We start from the raw sequence: 23,058 nt of genomic DNA, 5'->3' as shown, positions 1-23,058 counted from the left end.
CACAGTTTGTCCTCTTCGTCCCTTATGACGGCATTGTCGTGAGGAAGTTGTAGTTTACTAGGGCGGTCTTCATTAACTCTTATACTTTGCTTTTTCAATGCAACTCCTTGATGCCTGCGGAAATAAAGCAGTGAATAACAGCTGCACTCTCAGAAATTAGCGCCCAGCGGACACACGGCGTTAGACTGGTGCCTGCTGAAGAGGTAAGCGTGTCGGCAGATATTTGAAGGTAGCCCTTTGCCGGCAGATTGCAAACTGCAGGCCGCCTGGCAAAGCACGAAAAAGGAATCAAGGGAAGCAGATGGTAACGAGCCCAGCGCTTTTTTTTTTCTTCTTCTTCTCTCAAGATGGAATTCGGAGAAGCCGTATGAGATCAGCGGTGTCTCCCCCTCCCCCGCATCAGCACTGGTCGTCGGTGTCGTTCCGCGGCGGGCAACGTTCGGCCGCCTTGTCGCGCACTCGGTTCCACACGTTCCGCAGGCTGTCCGGCTTGGAGACGGTGGCCGCCAGAAGGGGCCGGTAGGCGCACGGGTCCGGCAGCTCCTCGCAGCAGGCGAAGCAGGGCGAGTGGATGAGGTTCAGCCTCAGTTCGGACGCCACGAGCCCCGTCAGGAAGACGTCCCCAAGGTGAAGGGCGGGCGTGTCGAGCGCCTTGCGGAACAGCGGCCCCACGACGCCGCCAGACAGCACGTAAGCCACGCCCGACAGGTAGGTAGGCAGGCTGTCCGTGTGATGGGCTCCCGGGACGACGTCGTACCTGGCGCGCGGGGGAAGGTAATTGCAGCGTCGCGTATTTCACGGCCTGGACGGGCTGTAATCTTTGGGGCAAGTTCGTTTTCGCGAGCTGCGGTTACAGCGTAGGTCGGGAGCAGGCGCACACTCCTAAAGACCCGTTGCGAGGGTAAGGAGCGTCTGCCGGCAGCCATGATATTAAATAGGGGAAAATTCTTGGTCAGTTGCTGCTGATATTTGTTTTACGGCGCAAGGGCGCTACTCACTGGTAGCGAACAGGGTGCCTTGATGTCCGCTAAGCGAATAGTAGGAACGACCCATCATGAATTAAGCAAGTAATTCAGAGAATTTGAGCTAAATCATATGATCTGAAAGCGTAAAGATGCTCACTATAAAGTGGTGGGTAGCGCAATGTGACGCCAGTAGTTCATATTTGTTGCTTTTTAGTTCATTAGTATTGTGAATCTTGCTACCATTAAACAAGTGGACAAACATGCTCCGACTTTTTTTGCACTATTCGCACAAGAGCTCGCTTCATGCACGTTTTCAAGAACAACACGCTTCCACCGCAACGGCTGCGACAACGCTCGCAGCATACCCTTCAATAGCTTCAGAACTGTGATTCCTAAATACCCAGGGAAATAAATTGGCATTGTGCGCACCTCGACGTGTTGTAATAACTGTCTGAGTTAAAACTGGTGATATATACAGGCATATTGATCTAGGTAGAAACATGGAGGCGACCGCCCCGTCGTGCTCCGTCGCACGCTGAAACTGCGAACGGTGGAAAAGCTTAACTACCGAGACGCAACCGTAGCCTTTCATCACAGCCTAAGCTTGTACTGCCGACCGTAAGTGCCGCACGTACCTTGATCCATTGCTCGAGACGACTGGGGTGGCTTCCTGCCTTTTTCCGAGCAGGAAGCCTGGGCTGCTTCCACGGAGTTGCGTGTTGTTCTCGAAGGCGGCCTGTTTACGCTCAAGCACGCTGACCAGCCTCGGCACGTCCACGTACGCGTCGTCGTCCGCCTTGAGAAGGAAGCGCACGCGTGGACAAAAGGACTGCGCCCACTGTAGTAGCAGCAGCGTCTTGAGCGTGCTGTTTGCGCTGGTGTCCACGAAGTCGACGCGGATCATGTCTCCGAAAACCGAGCTTTCCGGGAGGAGGGACGCGTCACCGCGCGTCTCTGGGCTGCCTGGTCTGCTTGTGGTTATTGCACGAAGAAGAATATCGACGAGAATTACACTTTACATGGTAATGCAGTTAAGTAACGGAAAGCTAAGGCAATGCGATGGGTAGGAGACGAAAGAGGCGGCGGTCCTCTTTTGTGGGTTATACAAAAGCAAGCAGTTACTATGCAAGCAAATGCAGTTTACTCTTGAGCTACTGCAGTAGCGTTGTAAATATTTACTGCACGGAGTTCCTAACTGCGCTTAAACGAGGCAAAAGTATCTAACGGTGCAAAGAGGCCACTTTGGCTTGATTTCACCCGCAGATCGCAGGTGCCGGCGCTCACTTTAAAAGCGCTGTCCAGCTGAGCGTCTGCTTGGCACTCCCGTTGTTGTTCTCGGGGCGCTTGCCTACCAGGAAGTAGACCGCGCTGTGCTCTGGCCGGACGTCGCGAGACCATGTCTCCCTGATGGCCAGGCGCTCAGCCCCGTGCTCAGGTGCGGAGAACACCACCACGGCGAGGAATTCCGGGCATGGCGTCCGTGGCAGTGACACGAAGGCACCACTGGACACCACGCGCCGCAGAAGGAGTGCCGTCGCCGTAGCCGCCGCCGGAGGAGGCTGAGACCATTGCGTCGTGTCCGTGTGTCCTCTGCCAGCAGGAACGGCCCGACTGGCTGCTGTCAGTCGGCCTTACGCTCTGATGAAAGTTTCTCGCTCTACGGGTTTCCCCTCGTGTGCCTTAGTACCGACTCACAGCACAGGAATCGATCATTAGTCATGCTCAACCTATAGTTGGGTAAAGATGACACTTTACCCTCGATCGTGTAATAAGCAGCTTCACTTCTACCTGAAATAGCTTGAAAGGCCCCTGTTATGGCAGTGACTGCTAAACGTTTGGCGGCAGTCAGGAACCTTATTTCTTACTAGGGACTGTATTTTGTTGCGCTTCTGTTGCCGAGTCAACCTTTCGTCCTTTTATGCTTGGCATCTCCTGCCTTGAACGCTAGGCCTGACCGCCAGCGAATAATGTCCTTCAGCGGGTCTGATAAGGAAGGCGCGCGGGAGACCACTGAGGCGGGCTGAGGAAGAGGCAAAAGGATTGAGCGAGAAAAGAACTTTTACAAAATACGCTTGTGACATGGAAGAGTAGGGACGTGCGACCCCGTAGAAATTGAGAAGTGCTCTGTGCCTCACGCGAGTTTTTTGCGCCACGTTCGTCCTCCACAGTAGCACAGGTTCGAATTTTCGATGCCTCGACACGTTAGCACGGTTGAATAATGGAACTGTGTTCAGTTTGTTTTTGGCACGACCCATACGTATTCTGGAATCGCACACATGAGACGCAGAAAAAAAGAAAACAAGATGCAATGTTTTACAATTCGCTGCTGCGTTAGTATCAGCAATGCGCCTATCTCGGTAAAAAATGTGCGATAATAAAGCGCTAGACTCGTATACAGAGATCTTGTGTGCCAGCGCCGTCGCGGGTTCTCTTTTTTTCGATCCATGTCACGCATGGGAAGGCGAGAAAGCAGGAAATGCTGCAACTAAAGCGATGAGATGTCACGTGTTGCGCCTTGCTTGATTTGGTCCACGCGATACTCCCCCTGAACTACCTTGTTTGGCTGGAGGGTTGAGCGGGAACTACCACACCGGAGGTTAAGAAGGGCGTAGTTCCGCAGTATTCTCACAGGTTACGGTATGGTGTATTTTAATGCGTTGCAGCGTGTGAGTGTGCAATGCTAAGTACACGAAGAGGGCTTTGTGCAGCAGCGTTATTGCTCCGTTTCGTCAACCTCTTGGCCGCACGCGCGTGCTGGCACCTCTCTTTCTCTGTGGCTAACTCATACCGGTGCATGTCGTATTGTAATTAGGTTTGAAGTGCTAGGATTTTTTTCTGCATCATTAATGAGCGATGTGCCGGAATCATCCTTACAAGGCACAAGATTACCGACACCACTCGCAAGTTTATGCATGATGCCTCGCATATAAAGGCCGGTTTCGGTTACCATACACTGATAACCATAAAGCCAGCTTGTCTTCTGCGCTTACTATCAGCTATGGACCCATGTAAGGAGCCAGGCAGGGCCGGCTACCGCGTACCGTCTTTGCCAAAAGTAACCGAGCGGCCACGACGGCAGCTGGACCGGGCTCAGTCGAGCGGCGGCGCTGCGTTCCTCGGTGCTGGCCGCTGCCCCCCGGCTGCGGGTTTAAACTGGGTGACGTAAGCCCGCACTCTTACCCTCATTCCTTGGATGATAATTAAGCAGGTAGTATGCGCGGTGACCGATTTCGCGCCTTTGGAGGGCTGTCTGAGCGAGGGTGCAAGCTTACGTAAGCCAGTTTACACTCGCAATCGAGGAGCAGCGGACACCGCGAAGATAGCAGCGCCGTCGCTCAGCTGCAAGGCCGCTCTGGCCGCCGGCACGGCTCTTTGGTTACTTTTGGCAACGACGGTACATGCACTCATTCTTTCTCGCAGGGCTGGCTATGCGGCTCGCTGTCTCTCCGAACAGGATAAAAGGAACAGCTCACCGACCTCTTCACCAGCACGTAGTAGACCAGCAGTGACGTGAAGCTCAGCCAGACCACGACGGCGGCCCTCCGCAGGAGGACCATCAGGAGCTTCGTCATGATGCCGCCTGGCTAGGGCGGGCCCCGCCCGAACGGCATCTTTCTCTTTCACTCGGCTGCCCCGCACGCGCACGCTTTCGCTATCGGTAGAGAAAGTGGTCATAAGTAAAGACGGGTTCAGCGATTATTCGTCCCGCGCCCGAATAGGGCACGTATCATTCGCAATAGCTGTTCTTTTTGAGTAGCAAAAAATGAACTGAGAAATATTCTAGTATCTATCGGGTAGTGTAAGCCTTTTTGAGCGACGTGCTTAGTAGGTGCGAAGAAAAAGATAGCCGGCTAATCTCTGTGCGGCTTATGGGGCGAGTACTCGCTTAGAGTGCATAAGCAGCTTCGCCAGGAAGGGATGCGAATGCGTCGGAGAAAGCCGCTTCAGCTATGAACAATAAATAAGTACGCGCAGACGAGTTCGCGTTGCCCGCCACAAACCCCACACAATGAATGTGTTTTTTTTGCTTCTGTATGTTTCGCTTCGTTGAGAGTAATAACCTGTTCGGTAAGGGTCATTCTATCTTTAATTCCGTTCATAGGCAAGGGGAAAGGGCTTCTAACCGTAGTCACAGATTAATGGGATAGTTGGTGTGATGTCTCTCAGTACCAACACAGTGACAAGGCTCCTCCTTTCCTATTTCTAAGGGCATGTTTTCCGCTTTACTTTAGTCAGCTTTTCAACTGCTATTCTAAAGCAGATTTTGACCTATTTCCTCCCAATGGGCACCACGCGTGTGATATATTATTGGCGATACACAGCGTTACCGTGTGTGCAAAAAAGACTGCGCGGAGAAGCAGTAGTGTAAGACATGAGGCGCGCCGTAGAGGGGTGCTTTAAAAAATTACCGGGGGCACTTAAGGAACTTACGCGCGAGTAATGCGAAAGCGTTGCAATTCTATTCCAATTCTGTTTCAATTCTATGTTATTTATTTGTAGTTGTTGTAGTTACAAGTACTAGTACTGATTATCACTGGTTAACGTTTCGTGTTTTCCGCCTTTGATGACGTCACACCGTTTCGACCAATCGCGAGTTTTGTAACGCCGCCACTTTTTGGGCGACGCCGGGTTTTAGTGTCGCTGAAACATCCAATGCTTTCGCACGAATAATTTCGACTACGTGGGGTTCTCTAAAATGCGCTGACATTGCATAGCACATGGCACTTTCGCATTTCGCCTCCATCAAAATGCGGCGCCGCCGCGACTGGATTCGATCGCGCGAACTTGTGCACGGCTGCTGAACGGCACTGCTACTGCGTCTCTTCGGTGGGTGGAATGTGAAAGATGAGACGGCATTGCGTGAAACTTTCTTTGGTAAACAACCGACCAAGCCGCAGGTGACTGCGCTGCTGCACACTTCTCACTGCGCCTCTCTTTTGGACGGACCCAGACCGACAGTGCATCCGCGGCCTTTCTGCGCATGAGGTGTTAGTCGTGTGGTTCACTGCCGCATTTCTTGGGGCCAACTAGCTCCGACTCGCCAAACCTACGGCACCACCACAGGTGAAGAGGCTCCTCTGGTAAGTCCTTCACCTGTGAATTGAAGGACGCGGCTGCCGAGTTACGCCGACGCACGCCACTTGAACCTTTGCCTGGGCGTCAGGGCTGCGACAAGGTCTGCAGGAGCGTTCGGTCGCTGTAGCGCGACGATTGTTGTGTACGTCAATGGGTGTCAAGCGAAGCGCGGCTTTCATCAGCCAGTCGTGCGGTAACTAGAACAGGAGGGGTTTTCCAGTACAAGCAGCGCCTTTGTCAGCGCTTCGTTTCTTCCTCTCTTTCATGAGCGTCAGTGTTCCAAGAGGGCACGCAGCCATCTTGTTCCCTGGTAAGGCTTTCCAAGCAACAATGCTAGCTATCTCAAATTCGCAGTTCTTAGGCATGGTGTCCGAAGCGAAGAGCCTGAGGTGTGCCAGCTCGGTCGTGGAACACAGCGCCTCTGCTGTCGTGCTGAATGGATCACGCCTCTTCTCCCTTTCAGTCAAACATAAAGGTTACAGCAGAGTGGATTGAGTTACCTGCTGTGGCACTGTGCAGTTATTTTCTGCCAATTAATTCTCGTAACTAGTGTCCTTATTCTTTCTTATAACCAGCGACGCGAAGAGAGGTGTTGAACTGTGAATGTTTATTCTATTACGTCGCCAGAAGTACTCGAGAAAGTCCGTAACAGCGTTGTCCGAACATCATGACTAAATGGGTAGTGAAAAATTAATGCAGCGTAATGTGTACCTGCGGAGTATACTTGTTACTGAAATCGGGCTCCTGCATGAGCATGCGATTTAGGATAGCGCAACATTTTTAAAGCACGTCGGACCATGCAGAGCGGCGCGATTGTGCAGTCATCATTGAAATCGTCTACCTATGCTCTTAGTATTTTAGCCAGGAGCTACATTTTACCTTTTTCATTCGGTGATACTTTACATTGGTCAATATGAAAGCTGCAGTTTGTGTTTACGCCGCCAGACATCGTGTAAGAAATTTTTTTGCTGGCATACTGGCAGGCGGGAACACCATGGCGACCACGTGTGACGTTGCCATGAGCTGGAACGAAGATTCGTCCACAGGCAAATGATTATGTTTACGTCCCAAGCCCTCTCACGTTTCTGCCTAGATGTCGGTGGTGCAGCTGCGACGCTCTTTACCTATTTTTCAAGAGTGAGGTTTGTCGTGCTTCATTAGTGCCGTGGAGAAACTAGATAACGTAAAACTTGTACGCGTAATCGCCTATTGTGCCAGAAAAAGTAAGCAGTAGTTTGGGCGGAGAACAACATTATTTGCTTCTTTCTGGAGAGCAGATTCCGCGGCATTTCCTTTGTAGAGCCATCCGCCGGTGTTTTCAAGGGTAAATAGGGAGTGGACTTGACCATGAGGATTACAGCAATTTGTCGGACGTCGCATCTACTTCTGTGCCCACAGAGTTTGCGTAATAGGTGTCTTTTGTTTCAGAGGGTGAATTTGCATCCGGTGCAACTGCTTCCTCGTCTGCTTCCCCGTGTTCTAATAGATCATGCTCTTCCATGAGTTTCTAGAGAAGTTGCTTCGTTCGACTGCTTTCGCTCAACCCCATAGGCCTGGACCTCTCTGTTACGGCGATAGGACACCGGCAAGATCTGTGAAGTTGAATTTGTTTCCTCTTTATCTCTGGCGGAGGGAAATAGAAGATGCTTCTTCTGTGTCCTGCGTGTGCTGGAAAGGGGCATATGAAGGTGCGGCTTTTGCCTCAACTTCCTTGACTGAAAGTCGCCAGACTTGTCGGAAGCGAGATTACATTCTTAAGGTTATGGCTGTAGCAAGCTGGGAAAGCCGGTGCTCACGGAACCTCGACAAGGATCGAGGGTATAGCATGAGTGAACGAGTGTGTGTGTGAGCCTCTATGAGAGACAAAAAGAAACAAATGTGAACGTCAAGCCTTGCCTTAGCTTGCGCGTACTGCTTATTTGTTTGGATGCATTGCAATAGACATAAAAGAAAGTACGCGACGCGACATAATTATTGGTTAACCTAACGTTAAAAAGGTACGTCGATGGTCTGCCTCAGCAAAAGAACCAAGTACAATACTCTTCCTTCTCTATCATTCGGCGCTGCATTTTCTTAGTGTCCACGGGACGCTGTTCGCAGAAGTGAGAACTGAACTGGAAAAACATATCGTGTGCCACATGTGATAGTCTGCATCACGGTCGATTTTTATGAATGAAAGGGGGAAATCTATGTAGTATGCTTGATTTCAGGCGCCTCTCTGGGGCCTGATATGCTTGCAAAAGCGAATATCGGGCTGAAGGCCCTCGTAAACGTTCGTGTTTTATCCTGTGTTGTGAAGGTGCACTGCGAGTTCGTCTGTTTTATTCAAGACAAACAGCGATTTCGCCGTACCATAAGAGAGACATAACACCTAGTGTGGGCGAGGGTATTTGTGCCCCTGTGGCAAGTGCATATTTATGGCAAAATGAGATACACCACCATTTTCATCTTGTATAAGAAGAAATGCCTCGTCTGTGCAGAACGCTTCTCTTCCGAACTTTTTGAGGCTGAGTAAGAGATTTTCCCAGTACTCTAAAGGCTGTTGCTTCAGTCGTGTTTAAATAAAGACCCATGTATCAGACTGTCCTCTCAATAAAGGGATTTGAGGCCTCGCCCCGTAGTTTCTGAGCTTGCAAAAGGTGGCTTTGTTTAGTATTTTTCGCCGTAGCCATTAACATCCGGCTAGACGTGAGACCGTAAGAAGCCCCTAAGTGCTTCGAAAGGCCTCTCGAACTCTGCATGCCCCTCTGTGTAGGGTAATATATATATATATATATATATATATATATATATATATATATATATATATATATATATATATATATATATGTCTGCGGAAAGCTGTGACAATGCTCATGACACATGACACGAATTTGATATAATACACAATTCCTGCTTCTGCGCTCCAGGAAGTCGCTCCATCAACAGCCTTGAGTCATCTGTCAGCTTTCAGGTCAATTATTAATGGCAGCAGGCAGTGACACCTCTGGTTCCCTTTCCGACTCCGATAACTAAAGCGGGCATTAAAAGGAGGCTACTAATGAAAGGCGTAAAGAGAGCTCCGATTTAGTGAAGATCTAGACTGCTACAACGAGGGCTAGAGCGTTTACACTCACTAGCGTTCTCTCAAGCCGAAAGTAAAATGTATTGCGTGTTGTATGCGATACTGCTGTAGCACCGTTTTTTTTTCTTTTATTGAGACAAGGGACAGACACGTGGATCAACAATAACTTTTATTATCGTGACTCAACAGTTGCCACAAACAAAACACAACCTTTGTTGCTTCATGCGTGCAGATCAGTAATCTGAAAGAGAACAGCAGCAAAGGTAGCGATAATAGCCAAAACATTAATAAACTCAGGAATCGCGGGCCCACAAAGCCGGAATAAAAGTAAGAACATAGAATGCCCTTTTGAAGGTGAGATTGCCTCAAGACAAAAGGCACACCTGTCGAAGCTTACCCAGCGCTTAATCTAACAGCGCTACAACAGGGCCGTCGGGAAGCAAAGCTCATGGAAAACACAATTCACATCCCACCTCACTCCCAGCAGCTCCTCAAGGCTGATGTTCAGTGCGTGCACGATATTTCCATAACACAGAACCACTGTTCAGTACACAACTTGAAAAAACATATTTCCCGAACACAGAACCAATGCTCAGCACACATTTTGATAAATAATCAAAATAACGACCTGGTTGCATAGGATATCGCACTATATACAGGAATTGAAATGTATACAGCCTTTAAAGTTTTCGAAGCTCACGTTAGGAAAAGCCGCCAAAAAGGTATGCACTACCGCGTGGCAAAATCTTCCTGCCACAGGATCGATGATCTGCTGTCACGCAGGGATGGCGAACGCCACGCACAATGGCTGGTGGGAGGCCTCGCTAAGCGAGCAGCCACGCGAACTTAAGAAAAGTAATTAACCGTGGTTCAGGGACATCAGCGGCGCTGCAAAAGGATCTGCAGACAACAGGCTCCCATGGCATCTGCTATGACAAAGGAAGAAAAGAGTCTTCCGCCTTCCTCTTTTAGGCCCCGTCGGCCGAGAGCTCGCCGTCATCTGTGACCGAGGAACTGGCTTAGCAGCTCTCGGCGCAGTGGCACCGCTGGTTGTTGTGTCCTATAGAGAGAGATGCGCTGCAAAATTTGTGTACGTTTCACACTGTACGCTCCTATTGCGGCCTATATATGAAGCGAGGACTGCCGTTGTGTCCATCGCCAGACTGACACGACGGTGCGCGTCATTCAGATGTCCCGTCTATGCGATGAAAGTGGCGCTTAGAGTGTCGGAGTTTCGTTAAACTTTCGGTGTAATGACATATAGAAGCGGTAGGGCACAGGCGATAAAGGAACTGTTTCGTGCCTAAGGTGACAAACCTCGATATTTCGCGCAGCTCCCCACGCGCATGCTTTACTTTTCGACAAGGTTCTACTCGCGGGCCGCTTCGACAACCTGCTCTCGTCAACGAATGGACTAAACCAGAAGCCAACCCTCGCTGCATCATTAAGTGATTGTCACTACGCGTACAGGTGCTCCGAAACTAAAATGGAGCACGGTTCTGTGGACAAATTGGGGTACTTCACCCTTGCCACTGATTAGGCGAACTCCAAAAGTGAAGTATTGTTCCGCCGGAAGTGCCAGGTGCGCCCAAGCTGTATACATGCGCATTCTCTGCTGCAGCTCACCGCGATTCAAGTTTTTCTTCGCTGTCATGTTGCCTTTTATTTTTGGGGCACGTGTAAGTTTTTTTTTTCCTAGTCCCAAAGCTGAAGGCACTTTCTTGATACCCTAGATCTTCGTCTTGTGTTGTTAACTTTTTTCTTACTTTCTTCATTGCTTCTGGTTTGGGATACAGCCTGATGCATATACCATATCAGAAAAATAGTCTGCACGTTGTCTCGCAAAAGCTGCACAATCCCTTGTGCCCCGACTGCAAATTCCCTTTTTAGCTGACTCCGATTCTTCATAGTGCACGAAGCAAGGGTCATTTGCGTCCCGAAACATCTGTGCCGAATCACGTAAAGACGTGTTTTGTTGAGCATATGCTGCCTGCGCTCCAGAAGCCGTGTCAGCATCGCTGACTTAAAGCGCCAATTTACAATAATAATTTCTAGGTGCCTTTCAGCACGCAAACATTATTATTGTGTTGTTGTGAGTCAAGATAGAGTCAGCCTGTACCATTATTTTTCATCGCCAATTTAAGGGCGCGCTGTCCAAAAGAGGAGAGAAAGAAGAGGCAGGACTAATAGCTGACATCGCGTGCGGAGTTCTTTTTCATTGTCTTTGCTTCGCGAGGATCGACGCTTAGCGTTTTATTACGTATCTGTTGCTGCGCAAGACGTGTTTGCGTTATCCTATTACTTACGCGCCTACGCGCTGACAGAATTTTGTCAAACTCTTGAAATGTACGAGGACGGTTGTAAATAGAGGGCAGCCGTAAGCCGCAGTCATTCTGGCTCGACGATCGCCAATTCTTCTCGTTTTTACGACCGCCATCACCACTGGCCCGTGACAACAGCAGCGAACTCAGCGTTTGCTGGTTGAACTTCTCACGATTAGCTGTAACTGTAACAATGCTGCTTGGAGCTTCTGCCCCAGGATTACAGTATTGCATGCAGTTGATGCATTAGCGGTTAGTGCGTTTTCTCAGCTTCCTCTTATCCCGCGTGTTGCTTCGATAACATTGACCAATTAAAATATTCATTCCCTAAGCAACGAACTTTTCTCCCGGCTGCTTCGAATTCCTGCTCATAGCCGCACTACGCTTTCGGGCTTCTAAAAAAAAAAAAAAAAAAAAACCACTAATTTGACTGCGTTGGTTCTTCGGGGCCCCATGCATAAATCATGAGCGAACAACGCGTCTGCGAAAATTCGATGACGCCTTTAGAGGGACGCATAGGAACAATGCCGCTGTGAGCGAAGTCACAGGGGTCTATGCAGCGTTGCGGGAGCTGTGGATGACACTCACATACGTGAAGCTTGAATGTCTATTATAATATTTTTGGCGCGAGCTGACAGGGCAGCGTAGCGAAAAAAGAAGTGTCTGTGCCAGGAGGTAGGGGACACTTAAGCTCCGCCTTTAGGGTATAACGCGGTAGCGTTAATGGGTCCCTTCAGCGACCTGGGGTACTCTTTGTGTATCACTTCGCATACGCGGACACTGTTCTATCTTTCACCATCGCGTAACGCTTAGCGTACCCTTAAGAGTACAATTCGATAGCCTTAAAGATTCCTCTCGCGCAAATGCTCCTTCTATGACGCTTGGGTTATGCCTACATGCCCGTTTATGCCGAATTGGTCGTTCTACTTTACGTTCATAGATCGCGGAGAGTCCTCATGCCACTCCTGGCGTAGTGGTGCAGCGGTTAAGCGATGCGCCACGGCCCCGGCAGGTGGCTGTTATGAAACACAGTTACCGGTGGGGCTTGTGGGGCTCATGATGCCCTTCCCGAGCAACCTCTCGCGACAAACTATTAATTTAACTGCCACCTGCCATGGTGGGCAGGTTGTGATCACGTCACAAGGTCGCGTAACTTAGGTAGTAGGTAGGCCACCTGCTTTCCTCGACACGCCAATGCCGACGACGCCGGGGCTGCCGCTGAAGGGGACCCTTAGCACTATCGCGTTGATATCACAAGGAGTATTTTCTTGTTACCCTTTACGCCTGACGTCACAAATCAGCTTTATCGGCTCTTAGCCGTAGCGGAGCACCGGCTAAGAGGAACAATTTTCACAACAGCGAGTTACCCGATACACAGTACAACAGCAAGACGGCTTGGAAGTTTGGTGTTCCGTTTCAAGCTTTAAAGACGCCTAGCGCTAAGACAAGGCGGCGACTGAGTAGATAGCGTACCTTACTTTTACTTTTCCGAAATCGACATTACCGCAAGGCATAACGTAAATTCCTGAAGAATAACAAGGTTTTGTTGCTTTTTTTTTTTAAATTGACATGCGAGTGGTCATATGCAGCTTTTTTTTTAATATTCACAGACGATCACTACAAAGAACGTACAGGCTTATTTCAAGAATGTCTGGCCTAATTCACGCGGGATACCTGTAGCTGCATGCATCACAAGTGAAACGGCGATCGATGGTCGCATTTTTTGAGGTACCTTCTTTTCCAGATTCATCAGTTGTTCTTCCATTCGCAGCTAGCGCTTGTGAGATCAGTGCTGATAACTCGCGAGCAATGTCGTTCGCCACCTCTGGTATTAAAGTCAGGACCATACGAATAGGCAAAATGACCCCGTAAACCTGTCCTCTGGCATTTAAGCCACTAGTTCATTCAGGCTGGTTAGTGGGCTTGTGGCGCCAAAATCATCAAGAAAACCTCATTCATAACCCTTTGGGCGTATCTTCCCTGTCTCACTGCCTTTACTGTACCTTTAACAAGTATGCCACCTGTAGCTCAAATGCGAACTAATGTTAGCGAACAGTTCAGAGCGCTGTGGAACAATTGAACGAAAGAACTTCGCTTTACGTCTTGGATACTTGTCTCGGTAGAAGGGGACGGACGAGCTCGTACTGAAAGACGCGTGTGATTTATCGGTATGGTGAAGTTTCATGTAAAAATGTGAAGCAAGAAATTCTTTTACAGGCGACATAACTGTCCACAAGGCATTTCTGCCTCTTCTCTTTGGTGTACGGTATTTACAAACAAAATGCATTCAGAATATCTTCAGGTACTTGCGTGTGTGTAGTTTGCACCACCAGTTACGGGTGTGTTTCCATTGCTTGGGTTTTTTGTATGGGTCAGTTTTGTAATGCGCAGTTGACGATCCGGTCAACAGAAACAGTTGTTTCGAACAGCGGCCCTGTGTTCGCATGTCGTCTGCTCGCACCATCCCTCAGCCCATGATATTTTTCATTGCAGCCTGGAACCGACTGAGAAAGGGCTAGGTATGCTAGAATTCCGGTATGTGATACCGCATCAACCGAAAGGCTCCATTTTCAAGCGCCCTTTTTACAACCGCGGTTCCCATCGTGAGTAAGACGACTGTGAGCAACTGGACGTAGGCCCCACGGCAACAAGCTATACTAGTGGTCGCGTCTCCAAGTCATATCAGACTGCTGCCCTGTTTGAAGTGAATGACCGAACGAAATATATTAGCGAAAATCGGTATTTTATGGACTAAGTTAATATTGGTGCACATATTCATATCGACTGGAATAATTAATAAATAAGCAGTTCCCCTCGGAACCGTTTAAAAAAAAATCTAAATTATATGAGCTTTTATATATTCCAGATCAGTCCGTTAGGATGGATATACAAAGCTCGCTAGAAGTGCTTACCACTTCCAGCAGGAATGATTACAAGTATTTAGTCACTCAGAACGGGAAAGCAGGAAGCCCGGATAAAAAAGCGAGCTCAAGAGCTGAGGTAGGCGCTTTTGCAGATTAGCGCTACGTACGCATCACTAAACGCGCCGTATGTCGCGCGTATTGAGTGAATGCAAACAAATATTATCAACCCCATGCGGAATAGCAGGATCTTAAGTCAGAGCACCGCGTCCACAACTGTCTAGATGCGAGAAGCCTAGGAATACGAAGAAGGTAAGCGCGAATGTGTCGTATCGGCCAATACAAAGGTCCGTCAAAAAGTATCGCAAAAAATATCCGCTGTAGATAGGTAATGGTAAGCGCTAGGGAAATTAAATTTTCTATACAGAAGCATTGGTCACTTATACCCTAATCCATATTAAACTTTTGTTTCCTGTTGTTTCATGTAAGCCACCATGGAGGATCAACGTGGGACCCCACTACGGCAGCGCGCAGTGATCGACCGTTCCCCTACAAGTCCGTGGATAACTCAGCAGCATCAATTCGCTGGAAGCTGTTTCCATTCCATTGGGACAACACAATGATTCGCAGTGATATGTGCTTTCATGGCTTGAGTTGTTTCGGAGTAGTGATTGCATATCCAAGTCCTGCAGCGTTTAGGTAGATCGTCAAACTTCAAAACCGATGAAAATGCATCAGCTATAGATGAACTCATTGAAAATGACAGATGCATCACACTGATCTCCACTAGGGGGCTGGATGGCGCATTGAGCGCCCGAAAGTGAAGCCACCGGAAGTAAGTGGCCTTGTTCCGGAAGTCAGCCTTTGGCAGTGCACGAAATCGGACCTCAGCACGGTTTTTCAGTTACAGTTTTGTTTTCCCACTTAGCATTTCGTCTTTTCGCCGTTCTCGTCTTTCTCCATGACAATGCCTACTTGTTGCGCCGTCAACTGAGCGAAGAGACCAGCGAAGTCTTCGAGAAAGACGTTTCAAAAATAAGGGTCCATTGCATCGCAATGGGACGACACTAGTAGACGACAAGATGTCGCTACATGCAGCAAGTATGGAGCCTCGTCTGCTGAGCTATGTGTCGTCCCGTTGCGCTAACGTCGCCAGCTCTGCTCTTTACTGTGTTGCTTGTTCCCGCGCTCAAGCCCAAACTATGCTGTCAATGGGTGATAAATTTAAGAAAGAATAGGTGGAAACCTTCACCAGGCAGCCAGCTTTGCAGTGACCATTTTACCGAATTATGTCTAGACCGAACCGGAGCGAGGGCTAGGCTACTATCTGGTGAGGTGTCGACGGTGTTCGGTTGGTTCACATTAGCGCCTCCAAAAGGTATGGTACTGTTTTTTAGACGGAGCGTGTCATGTACTGTTTCGCATTGGAGCGAGTTAAGACTGATTGGTATTTTATTCGTGGTGCTTGGTGCAGTTGACTTCTAGCAGCGCATCTCACGCGCACTGCAGCATTCGTATTTCTTGTCAGTCGTTCCTCTCGCGCTGTGCCTTTTCTTTGCTACACGAAAATTCGATTTTAAGATGACTTAGCCTCATCGTCATTCCTCTACTTCTCCTTCACGCTCGGAAGGCAAGAACCAGACAAGAACATAGTGTTTAATGCACGCACTCCTTTGCCGTGGCAGGGTGAGACCTGCATGCCTGTTTTCTTCGGTTTCTCTGAAATAACAGGGTTCTGCACACAATGCTCACATTTCTCGCGTTCAGCTTGCTTGTTCCTTTCATATAACAGCAGACATCATACGAGAACAACGCAAAAAACTGAGAACGAAAGGGTGAAAGACGCGACTTTTTGCATTGCAATACACAGCAGACACCCGACTTCCAGGACAAGCCGTCCAACTTCCGGTGGCTTCACTCGCGCTCGTCTCGGAAAGCGGGAATGCGGCATCCGGCCACCTAGTGGAGATCAGTGATGCATCACCCCGAGAGAGATTATGGAACACACAGGTGTATGCGTAAAAGGGTACGTCTTAACGCTATTCGAACAATTAGGATACAGAAAAATTTGTACTCGCTAGGTTCCGAGGCTCTTGCCAAGGGCATTGATGCAATTCAGGAAAATTGTGTATGATGATCGGCAAAGTTTCTTTGGGGCCTGTCCACACTGCTTTCATGAAGTCATTCATGAAGAATTATCGAATTTCAATCTGTCTGAACGATTGTATGCTCATCTGCGCGGCAAAGTGGTTTGAGATGACCACGAGCTCACTGCGTGTGTAAAAAAGTGGTGTAATGACGAACCTCCAGAGTTTTACAAACGTGCATTCGTCTCATGGAGGCAAAGATGGCTACAGTGCAGTGCTTAAAGTTTATGAAACATTAAGTGACATTAAGCACCAATGCTTCCACCTAAAAAATATAATTTCCCTAGTGCTTACCATTACCGAGATACAGTGGATTGTGCGTTATTTTTTGACCGACCTTTGTACATTCGCCCAATGAACTAATTGAGTGGAAAATGTAAATAACACAATTCAGTGTTCTTTAGCTTGTAGTAGGTGCTAAAGATGACTTTGGTAATTTATCTTTTTGCCTAAGATTAAGGCATCTTCGCATGTGACGAAGCAGTTCGGAGAATAAGAGAGTAAGCTGTTCAAATTGTAAAATACGTCGGGGACGTACAGGGTCCGTCAAAAGTTCCCAGGCCACATGGTCCGCTTTTCATCGGTATATCCTGGCACTTAAGATTCCGATAGAGCTATCGAGGTTCTCAGATGGTAGAACGATCCTTCTTCTATTCTCTACAGATATTTTGAGCTTCGAGGGTATCTCAACAGCCCGACTATGCTGCTCAAAAGCAAACCCTGTGGCCTTGGAACTTTTGACGGACCCTGTACGTCGGTGCGCTGTTAATCTGCAGGGAAGAGCTGATTCACAGTGTCATTAAAGGGCGTCGTTTGGTCGTCGGACAAATATCATACGCGCTGAGAGCCATCGCCAAGGATAGCGTGACACAAGGAGAAGATCGCAAGACACCACCGAGCATACAACAGTCCTCTGACACCGACACACTTATTGCGCTTGGGGGTAGCAGCCGTTCGGGAACATGTCGATGTGACGCGTTTATGCCTAGAGGGTGCCAGAGATGCTAAAAAAATATAGCGATGCTCCTTGACCTCTTATTTGGCCTTTGGTCTGAGGCGTCCAGGAGCGGAAAATCGTAAAAAGAAACAATGCTGAATATGCGCTATAAATGTTAAAAAAAAATGATGTTAGTATAGTTTAAAGACGACCAGCAATTAAACAAAAGAAAAACGTACAATAGTTGAGGGTGTTCGTCTGACATACTTCATAAGGGGGTAACATTCCACACAGAAAAATATAGCCAGCAAATTTCAGCATGGTGATTTCCAGTGGCCAAAATGGAGCGCAGCGCTTCCTCTACGAAAGATATCAACTCCATCATTGCGGCGGGAGCACTCGGCTCGTTTAAGGGTAGCAGAGGAACATGACATTCCCAGATGGCGGCGCGAGCTTCCTAGGAAACCATGAAGCCTTCCATTTTCACGACAAAGGCTACCAATCACTGAAGAGACAGGCGTTCATGCTTTTCGTTTCGTATTTTTTTTCTTTTCTGCGAGATCAAGAATGGCGCAGTGGCGACGACAGATGGTGCAGTATACAGTCACCTCGGCACGCTCAAGCGCAACTCCCGCACGGCCGTCGCGGGGCATGCGTGATGCACCGCTGCAGGGCATATCTAACTGGTCCTATGATAGGAAGCAATCTGTCCTCCCACCCCGAGACCGAATTTTGCGAAAAAAACAGAGGGGGGGGGGGGGGGGGGCACATCAGCTGTTCTACAATTGCTCCAAAGAGGCCAGTGGAATTGACCATCGTATGGCAAGCGACCACGTTCCCCGATCGGAGCACATGCAGCCGCGTCAGTCCCAGTGCGTGCGAGTGCGGTAGCTTCTGCTTTGCGAGCTTCGTGCAGGGTGGGCGATGAGTATAAGACGGTGCTGGTGACGAAGGGGTGCTCGTGATCTGGTCACCGGACGGCAGCCGCCTGGTGCGGAGTCTGAGCGGCTGCACCGAGCTCCGCGCTGCGCCAGCCCAGGTACGGCGTCCGCAGCGACCGATACGCCCAGTTCCTGGCGGGGCTGCGAGAGGAGCCTTTCTCGCGGAAGGTGACCCGCTTAGGGATCACCAGATTCCTCCGGTCAGCCGGCAGCGTGGTCGTGGCTGTCTGCGAGAAAACGGGAGTGCGGCAATGAAAGATACCGCGGCGGAGAAACGGCGTACGCCGAATGAGCGAGTTAGATCTATCGGTTGGTCAGCCGGTTAGACAAGCTGTATGGTCGGTCAGCTTGGCAGTGCGTTCGAACACGTTCTGGCCTCAGCGCTGCAATAAGTCCGCAAGCAGATGGGTCGGACCAGGCACGACACGATAATCGAAAGGGAGAATGAAGGAATGGCCGACGTTTACACCCGTTAAGGAGGCTCATTTACGTTACACGTGACATTATTGCCGAAAGCAAGTCTGTCGTGGTGCAGATAAGTCACTTTGGGAACATTTTAAATAGAAATATGGCGTTGAAATTGTTACAGACAAAGATCTTCTACCGGTGCGAACTATATGCACGGGATACTGAAGGGAAAATCTAAGGGAAGGTCTGCAGAACGCTGTGTATAACGCCTCGGTGTAAATTCCTACGCCGCGCTGCGACTTTGAGAAACGACAACATTCGGCAAACGCGGAGCAAGTAAAGTTCAAGTCTGTTTTTGGTCATTCTCATATCCAGCAGGAAAGCAGCTGTTCAAGTATAGCGTTACAGAGCAAAATACACCACTTAAAGCTGCCGCTGGCGTTACTAACAATGATACTTTATTGATGGACTTGCAAACGACACTGTCGAAAGCATGATTTCTTGAAGAAATAAGAAAAAAATGTTGAAATGTCCTTTTACATCAAATACACAACGACTGAAAAACTTATATCTCGTATTTATACCTGTTGCGGTGGCAGTCTCTTGAAATATATTTTTCTACCCAACTGCCGTATTATTTACGGGCTGTATTTCAGTTATCGTTGAATCGCTTCGTGTTTACACTGCCTTCTTGGCTACAGTATTTGATTGCCTATCCTCTTTTTCATTATGTAATGCCCAGAAGAGCCTGCAGCTAAAAAAAAATGAACGATAGAAGGCCTGAACGTGTTTTTATATACTCGCCAACGACTGCGCCTCTAGAAGTCGGCGCTTGAATAAAGACCAAAGCGCAATTTTCTTCGCAGTTGTATGCATCTTATTTGGAGCGGCACGCTCTGAGTATGCAGCTGCGCCTTTGCAGAAGGCTGTACTTAACCCGCACTATTCATTTCACTGTGCGGCAGGATGCGCACGGCCAACAGCTAGTCCAAAATTTGCGGAACGAGATGCATTGATTAATGTACTCTGTCAAAACGAAGCAAGTTTCGCAGTAGTGTCGAGTTTGAGATACGTACGTGGACAACAATAGTCAGGGTGGCAGAAATCGTGCGGCACCCAGGGAAATAAACATTACACGTGCATGGAACTTCCCACTCTTGATTCATTCGTTGATTCTTTTATTATTTTTGCACATGGGACAAAGCACCCCTCCCCCCTCACACACACCTCTCGTCCAGGACGAGATTCATCCTTGAGAGACGTTGCGTCCTGACCTATATGGATAGTAAATACGAGTCGGCAGCGTCCCCCATAAGAATGAACCTCGAGGCGTTTGCGCAATTTTGTTCCCTCTCAGACTGCCTCGGGCATTTAGCTCCATGTTTAAGCTTTCGCCCCTGGATTAAAGCCAGTTAAAGTTGTGCTGCGGACTTCCCTATTATAATTTTAAATTTTAATATGATGGAAGATATAGCACGCTATACGGCAGCTTAACTACAGCGTTGTGGCAGACGTCAAAAGGAGCCGTTGTTTTGCAAACGCGCGTAGCAGGACACTTCCTCAGCGCACACGTCAGGAATCCCGAATTCTTGCAACACATGTGCGGGCGCATGCCGTACAAACCTGGGCCGGCCGGAGGGCTCCCTTGGCGTCCTTGGCGGGCGGCGCGCGCCACTTGGGCCACTGTGGCAGGCCGTCGTCGCCGATCCGGGATCCGGCGTCCCTCCTGGGGGGCCGGTAGTGCTGTCGGAACCAGTCCGGCAGCTCGAGCTTGAGCAGCGCCCGCTGTACCCGCCGGCTCGCCTCCGGGGTCGTGGCTCCCTGCGGCTGCTGCGCCGAAGTCAGAACCGCGGCCGCCATGTCCCTGCTCCCCGCCGCGTCAAGCTGCGGCGCACGGAGAGCCTCGCCGACGACGCGGCAGCTGTCGCTGGGCCCCTTGGCTGACGCAGTCGGTGCGGGGAGCCGCCGGGAGGGCTGCGTCGCCGTCGTGGACGGAGCGAGGACGCCTCGCACCTGCGGGTGGCACGGGAGGAAGAAAAAAAGAATGCTGAAGCGGTCTCTCCTTAATTTTGAGAGCCAGTGGCAAGGAGCGAGCTACGAATGCAAGCGCTGGCGGTCGCGTTTACCTGACTACGCCTCAAGTAGTATACAGTTGCGAAAGACGGGCAGGCCCCCATAAGTTGGCTGAATGAAGTGACTGACACTCTACCTGGATGAAAGGTGCCCGTAACTGAATGCGCTCACTTCGAGGTACAGAGAGGGCAGTGAGCTTGGCCGCGCGATCGCTGCCTCGATAGTCAAAAGACGAGGGAAATGTGACATAATTCACATTTTTTGCCGCTGGCTGTGACAAATGGGATGTAGTCTCATTGATTCTACCATTACTGACGAACATATTGCGCCAGCCAACCCACAACGCTCCAGTACGCAACTAAAGCTTCGCGAAGCTGGCTCTTTTTTTTTCATACTGCGCGGCTGCTTTAATTCGTTTCAATGGAGCTCATTGCTGCCATCATCATATCATTGCTTGTTTTCAATGATCGTGCGATGCACTCAATTTTTTTTTTCTTTACCGCTGCGGGTAAAGACACGACCGTGGAAGCGAACCTGCTAACTATGGGTTATCCCCAACACTTCGCACACTTGCCTCAGGTGATTGAACGGCACGGAAGCTGGTCAGTGCTCTGTTTCACTTCTTTTTTGTTCGCTGTGTACCCAGGGCAGCGTCTCAACTCGTGCCCTACACACATGCAGAGGTATTTACGACCGCGCTGTTCTACCAGACGACACTTAGCATAATAAATTATTTCAGACATCCGATGCAACGAGCGCACTGCCATGCTCTCAGTTTCGCGCTGCTTTGTACCGGGTTGGTGCACGTCAGTCTAAGGCTCATTTCGCATACATTTATTTATTTATTTTGTACCGTCCATGGGGCTGCGATAGAGATCTGAAGCGTTCATTGTTTTCCGACGCACATGACGGTCCGGACAAGGTCGCCCTGACTCATGCGAGGCGCCGCAGTTTAAATGGACGTCAGCCCCTTATCGGCGGTGCCCCCATTGTTCGAGCGGCTCGATGCGCGCATTGTGAGCGCGTCGCGGAAATGTGGCAGGAAGCGCTTTCTTTATTATTATTCGAGCTTAATGTGGTGCAGTTGTTGGACAGAATGAGCTCCATAACAATAATGAGCTCGCCCGATTTCACATCCGCCTACCTCAAACAATTTCAGGAGATACAGCGTGGATCGCGCTCGTGTGTTCAGTTTGTGTTGCCTGCGCTTTTCTGTTGGTTGTGTCATACTGTGGGTAAGTAACCCTTGTATTTTATTAGTGTGAGAACAATGCGGCAATTTACGAAGCTGACCTTTTTATCGTACTTGCGAACAGTGCGCTGATACGAACTCTGTGCTTGCTTTTAAACCATGCGTTTGTAGAAGTTGCTGCTAACACAAAGTGATGAATACCGTGTTTACTCGCATAATCGACGCACCGCCCCCCACTTTACTTATCAAAAAGTGCAATTATTTCTTCCCTCACGCAACAGACACACCCCTTTATTTGGCTAGCTTTTTTGAACCCCGAAACAACAAGAGCATAATATAAAGCCCCGTCTCTCGAATGCTAAGACTACTGTATGCAATACTCATCCCACAGGACGAACAGCCAATAAGAATATTCCACACGGAATGCGATAACAAGTAGGAACCACGCCAGGACACAAAGGGTTTCTCTGTTCGATCTGGGCTAGTAGGGATTGCAGCAAATTGTGGTCGTTGGGCTTCGCGGCGACTGCTGGTGGTTATGCCATAGAGCAATCTCTTGTCGTTCTCTCTTTGGACAGGAGAGAACCTTGGGCCAATGGGAGAGATGCACGTACGGATTTAAGACAGAAGTTGTGGACGACGCTCTCGAGCCTGTAAACTGTGCTGAAGAGTGCGTTGTGTTTTATTTAGAAGGTGGGTCGTGCAGGATGAAGCATTTATTTTAGCAGCTTACTTTTCGTCGTCTTTTTACCGTTTCAGATTTATTATTTTTATATTTCACTCTGCGTGATGAACGCACCCCCTAAATCTTCAGAGATTGTTGGAGAAAAAAGTGCGTTCATGACGCGAGTAAATAAGTAGTAGCCGGAGCTTCCGGTTCGTCACCATCATCAGTGGGCGTAGTCAGGCCGATGATGATGATGAGCCGGAGCTCGAAGCGTCTACGTCTCCGTCAACACAGCCTGGTAAAAATAACAACAGTGAGAAGTTAAACGATTATTTGATCAGTCTTTAGCTGCAGTTAGTGCGGCTTAGCGTAGCTTATATGATGTCACGATATGCGCTGGTCATGG

The 23,058-nt window shown here is 49.2% G+C and overlaps 2 protein-coding genes across 3 annotated transcripts in view; both read right to left on the bottom strand.

The window, feature by feature from the left end:
• Positions 1 to 399: 399 nt before the first annotated feature.
• On the bottom strand, positions 400 to 4,537 carry LOC149351757 (beta-1,3-galactosyltransferase 5-like). The gene is made up of 4 exons (XM_089577083.1): positions 4,443 to 4,537; positions 2,250 to 2,555; positions 1,601 to 1,933; positions 400 to 757 (listed from the first exon to the last, which is right to left on the bottom strand). The coding sequence occupies exons 1-4, from the start codon at positions 4,535 to 4,537 to the stop codon at positions 400 to 402; spliced, it is 1,092 nt and encodes a 363-aa protein (XP_089433209.1).
• A 4,720-nt stretch (positions 4,538 to 9,257) lies between these two features.
• Positions 9,258 to 23,058, bottom strand: part of LOC149351755 (uncharacterized) — a 94,520-nt gene continuing 80,719 nt past the window's right edge. The window contains exons 2-3 of one of the 2 annotated variants that reach the window (XM_089581092.1): positions 20,344 to 20,733; positions 9,258 to 18,539 (exon numbers count right to left, since the gene is read on the bottom strand). In XM_089581092.1, the coding sequence (XP_089437218.1) occupies positions 18,342 to 18,539; positions 20,344 to 20,733 (588 nt within the window). In that variant the 3' untranslated portion in view covers positions 9,258 to 18,341. The remainder of the gene's footprint in view (positions 18,540 to 20,343; positions 20,734 to 23,058) is intronic. The other variant, XM_089581093.1, reaches the window with a different exon arrangement.

Source organism: Amblyomma mixtum, chromosome 3 (genome assembly GCF_055824585.1).
Source record: "Amblyomma mixtum isolate Tamu chromosome 3, ASM5582458v1, whole genome shotgun sequence".
Taxonomy (NCBI): domain Eukaryota; kingdom Metazoa; phylum Arthropoda; class Arachnida; order Ixodida; family Ixodidae; genus Amblyomma; species Amblyomma mixtum.
Note: the sequence above shows the minus strand (reverse complement) of the source record. Positions and strands in the feature narration are given on the sequence as shown.

Bases quoted from the DNA above. Each gene is read 5' to 3' on its own strand.
- LOC149351757 (XM_089577083.1), bottom strand. From the start codon at position 4,537: ATGACGAAGCTCCTGATGGTCCTCCTGCGGAGGGCCGCCGTCGTGGTC. The intron at 2,556-4,442 runs GTCGGTGAGCTG...TCCTGCTGGCAG, and splicing joins TACTACGTGCTGGTGAAGAG to AGGACACACGGACACGACGC. The intron at 1,934-2,249 runs GTGAGCGCCGGC...AACCACAAGCAG, and splicing joins AGCTGGACAGCGCTTTTAAA to ACCAGGCAGCCCAGAGACGC.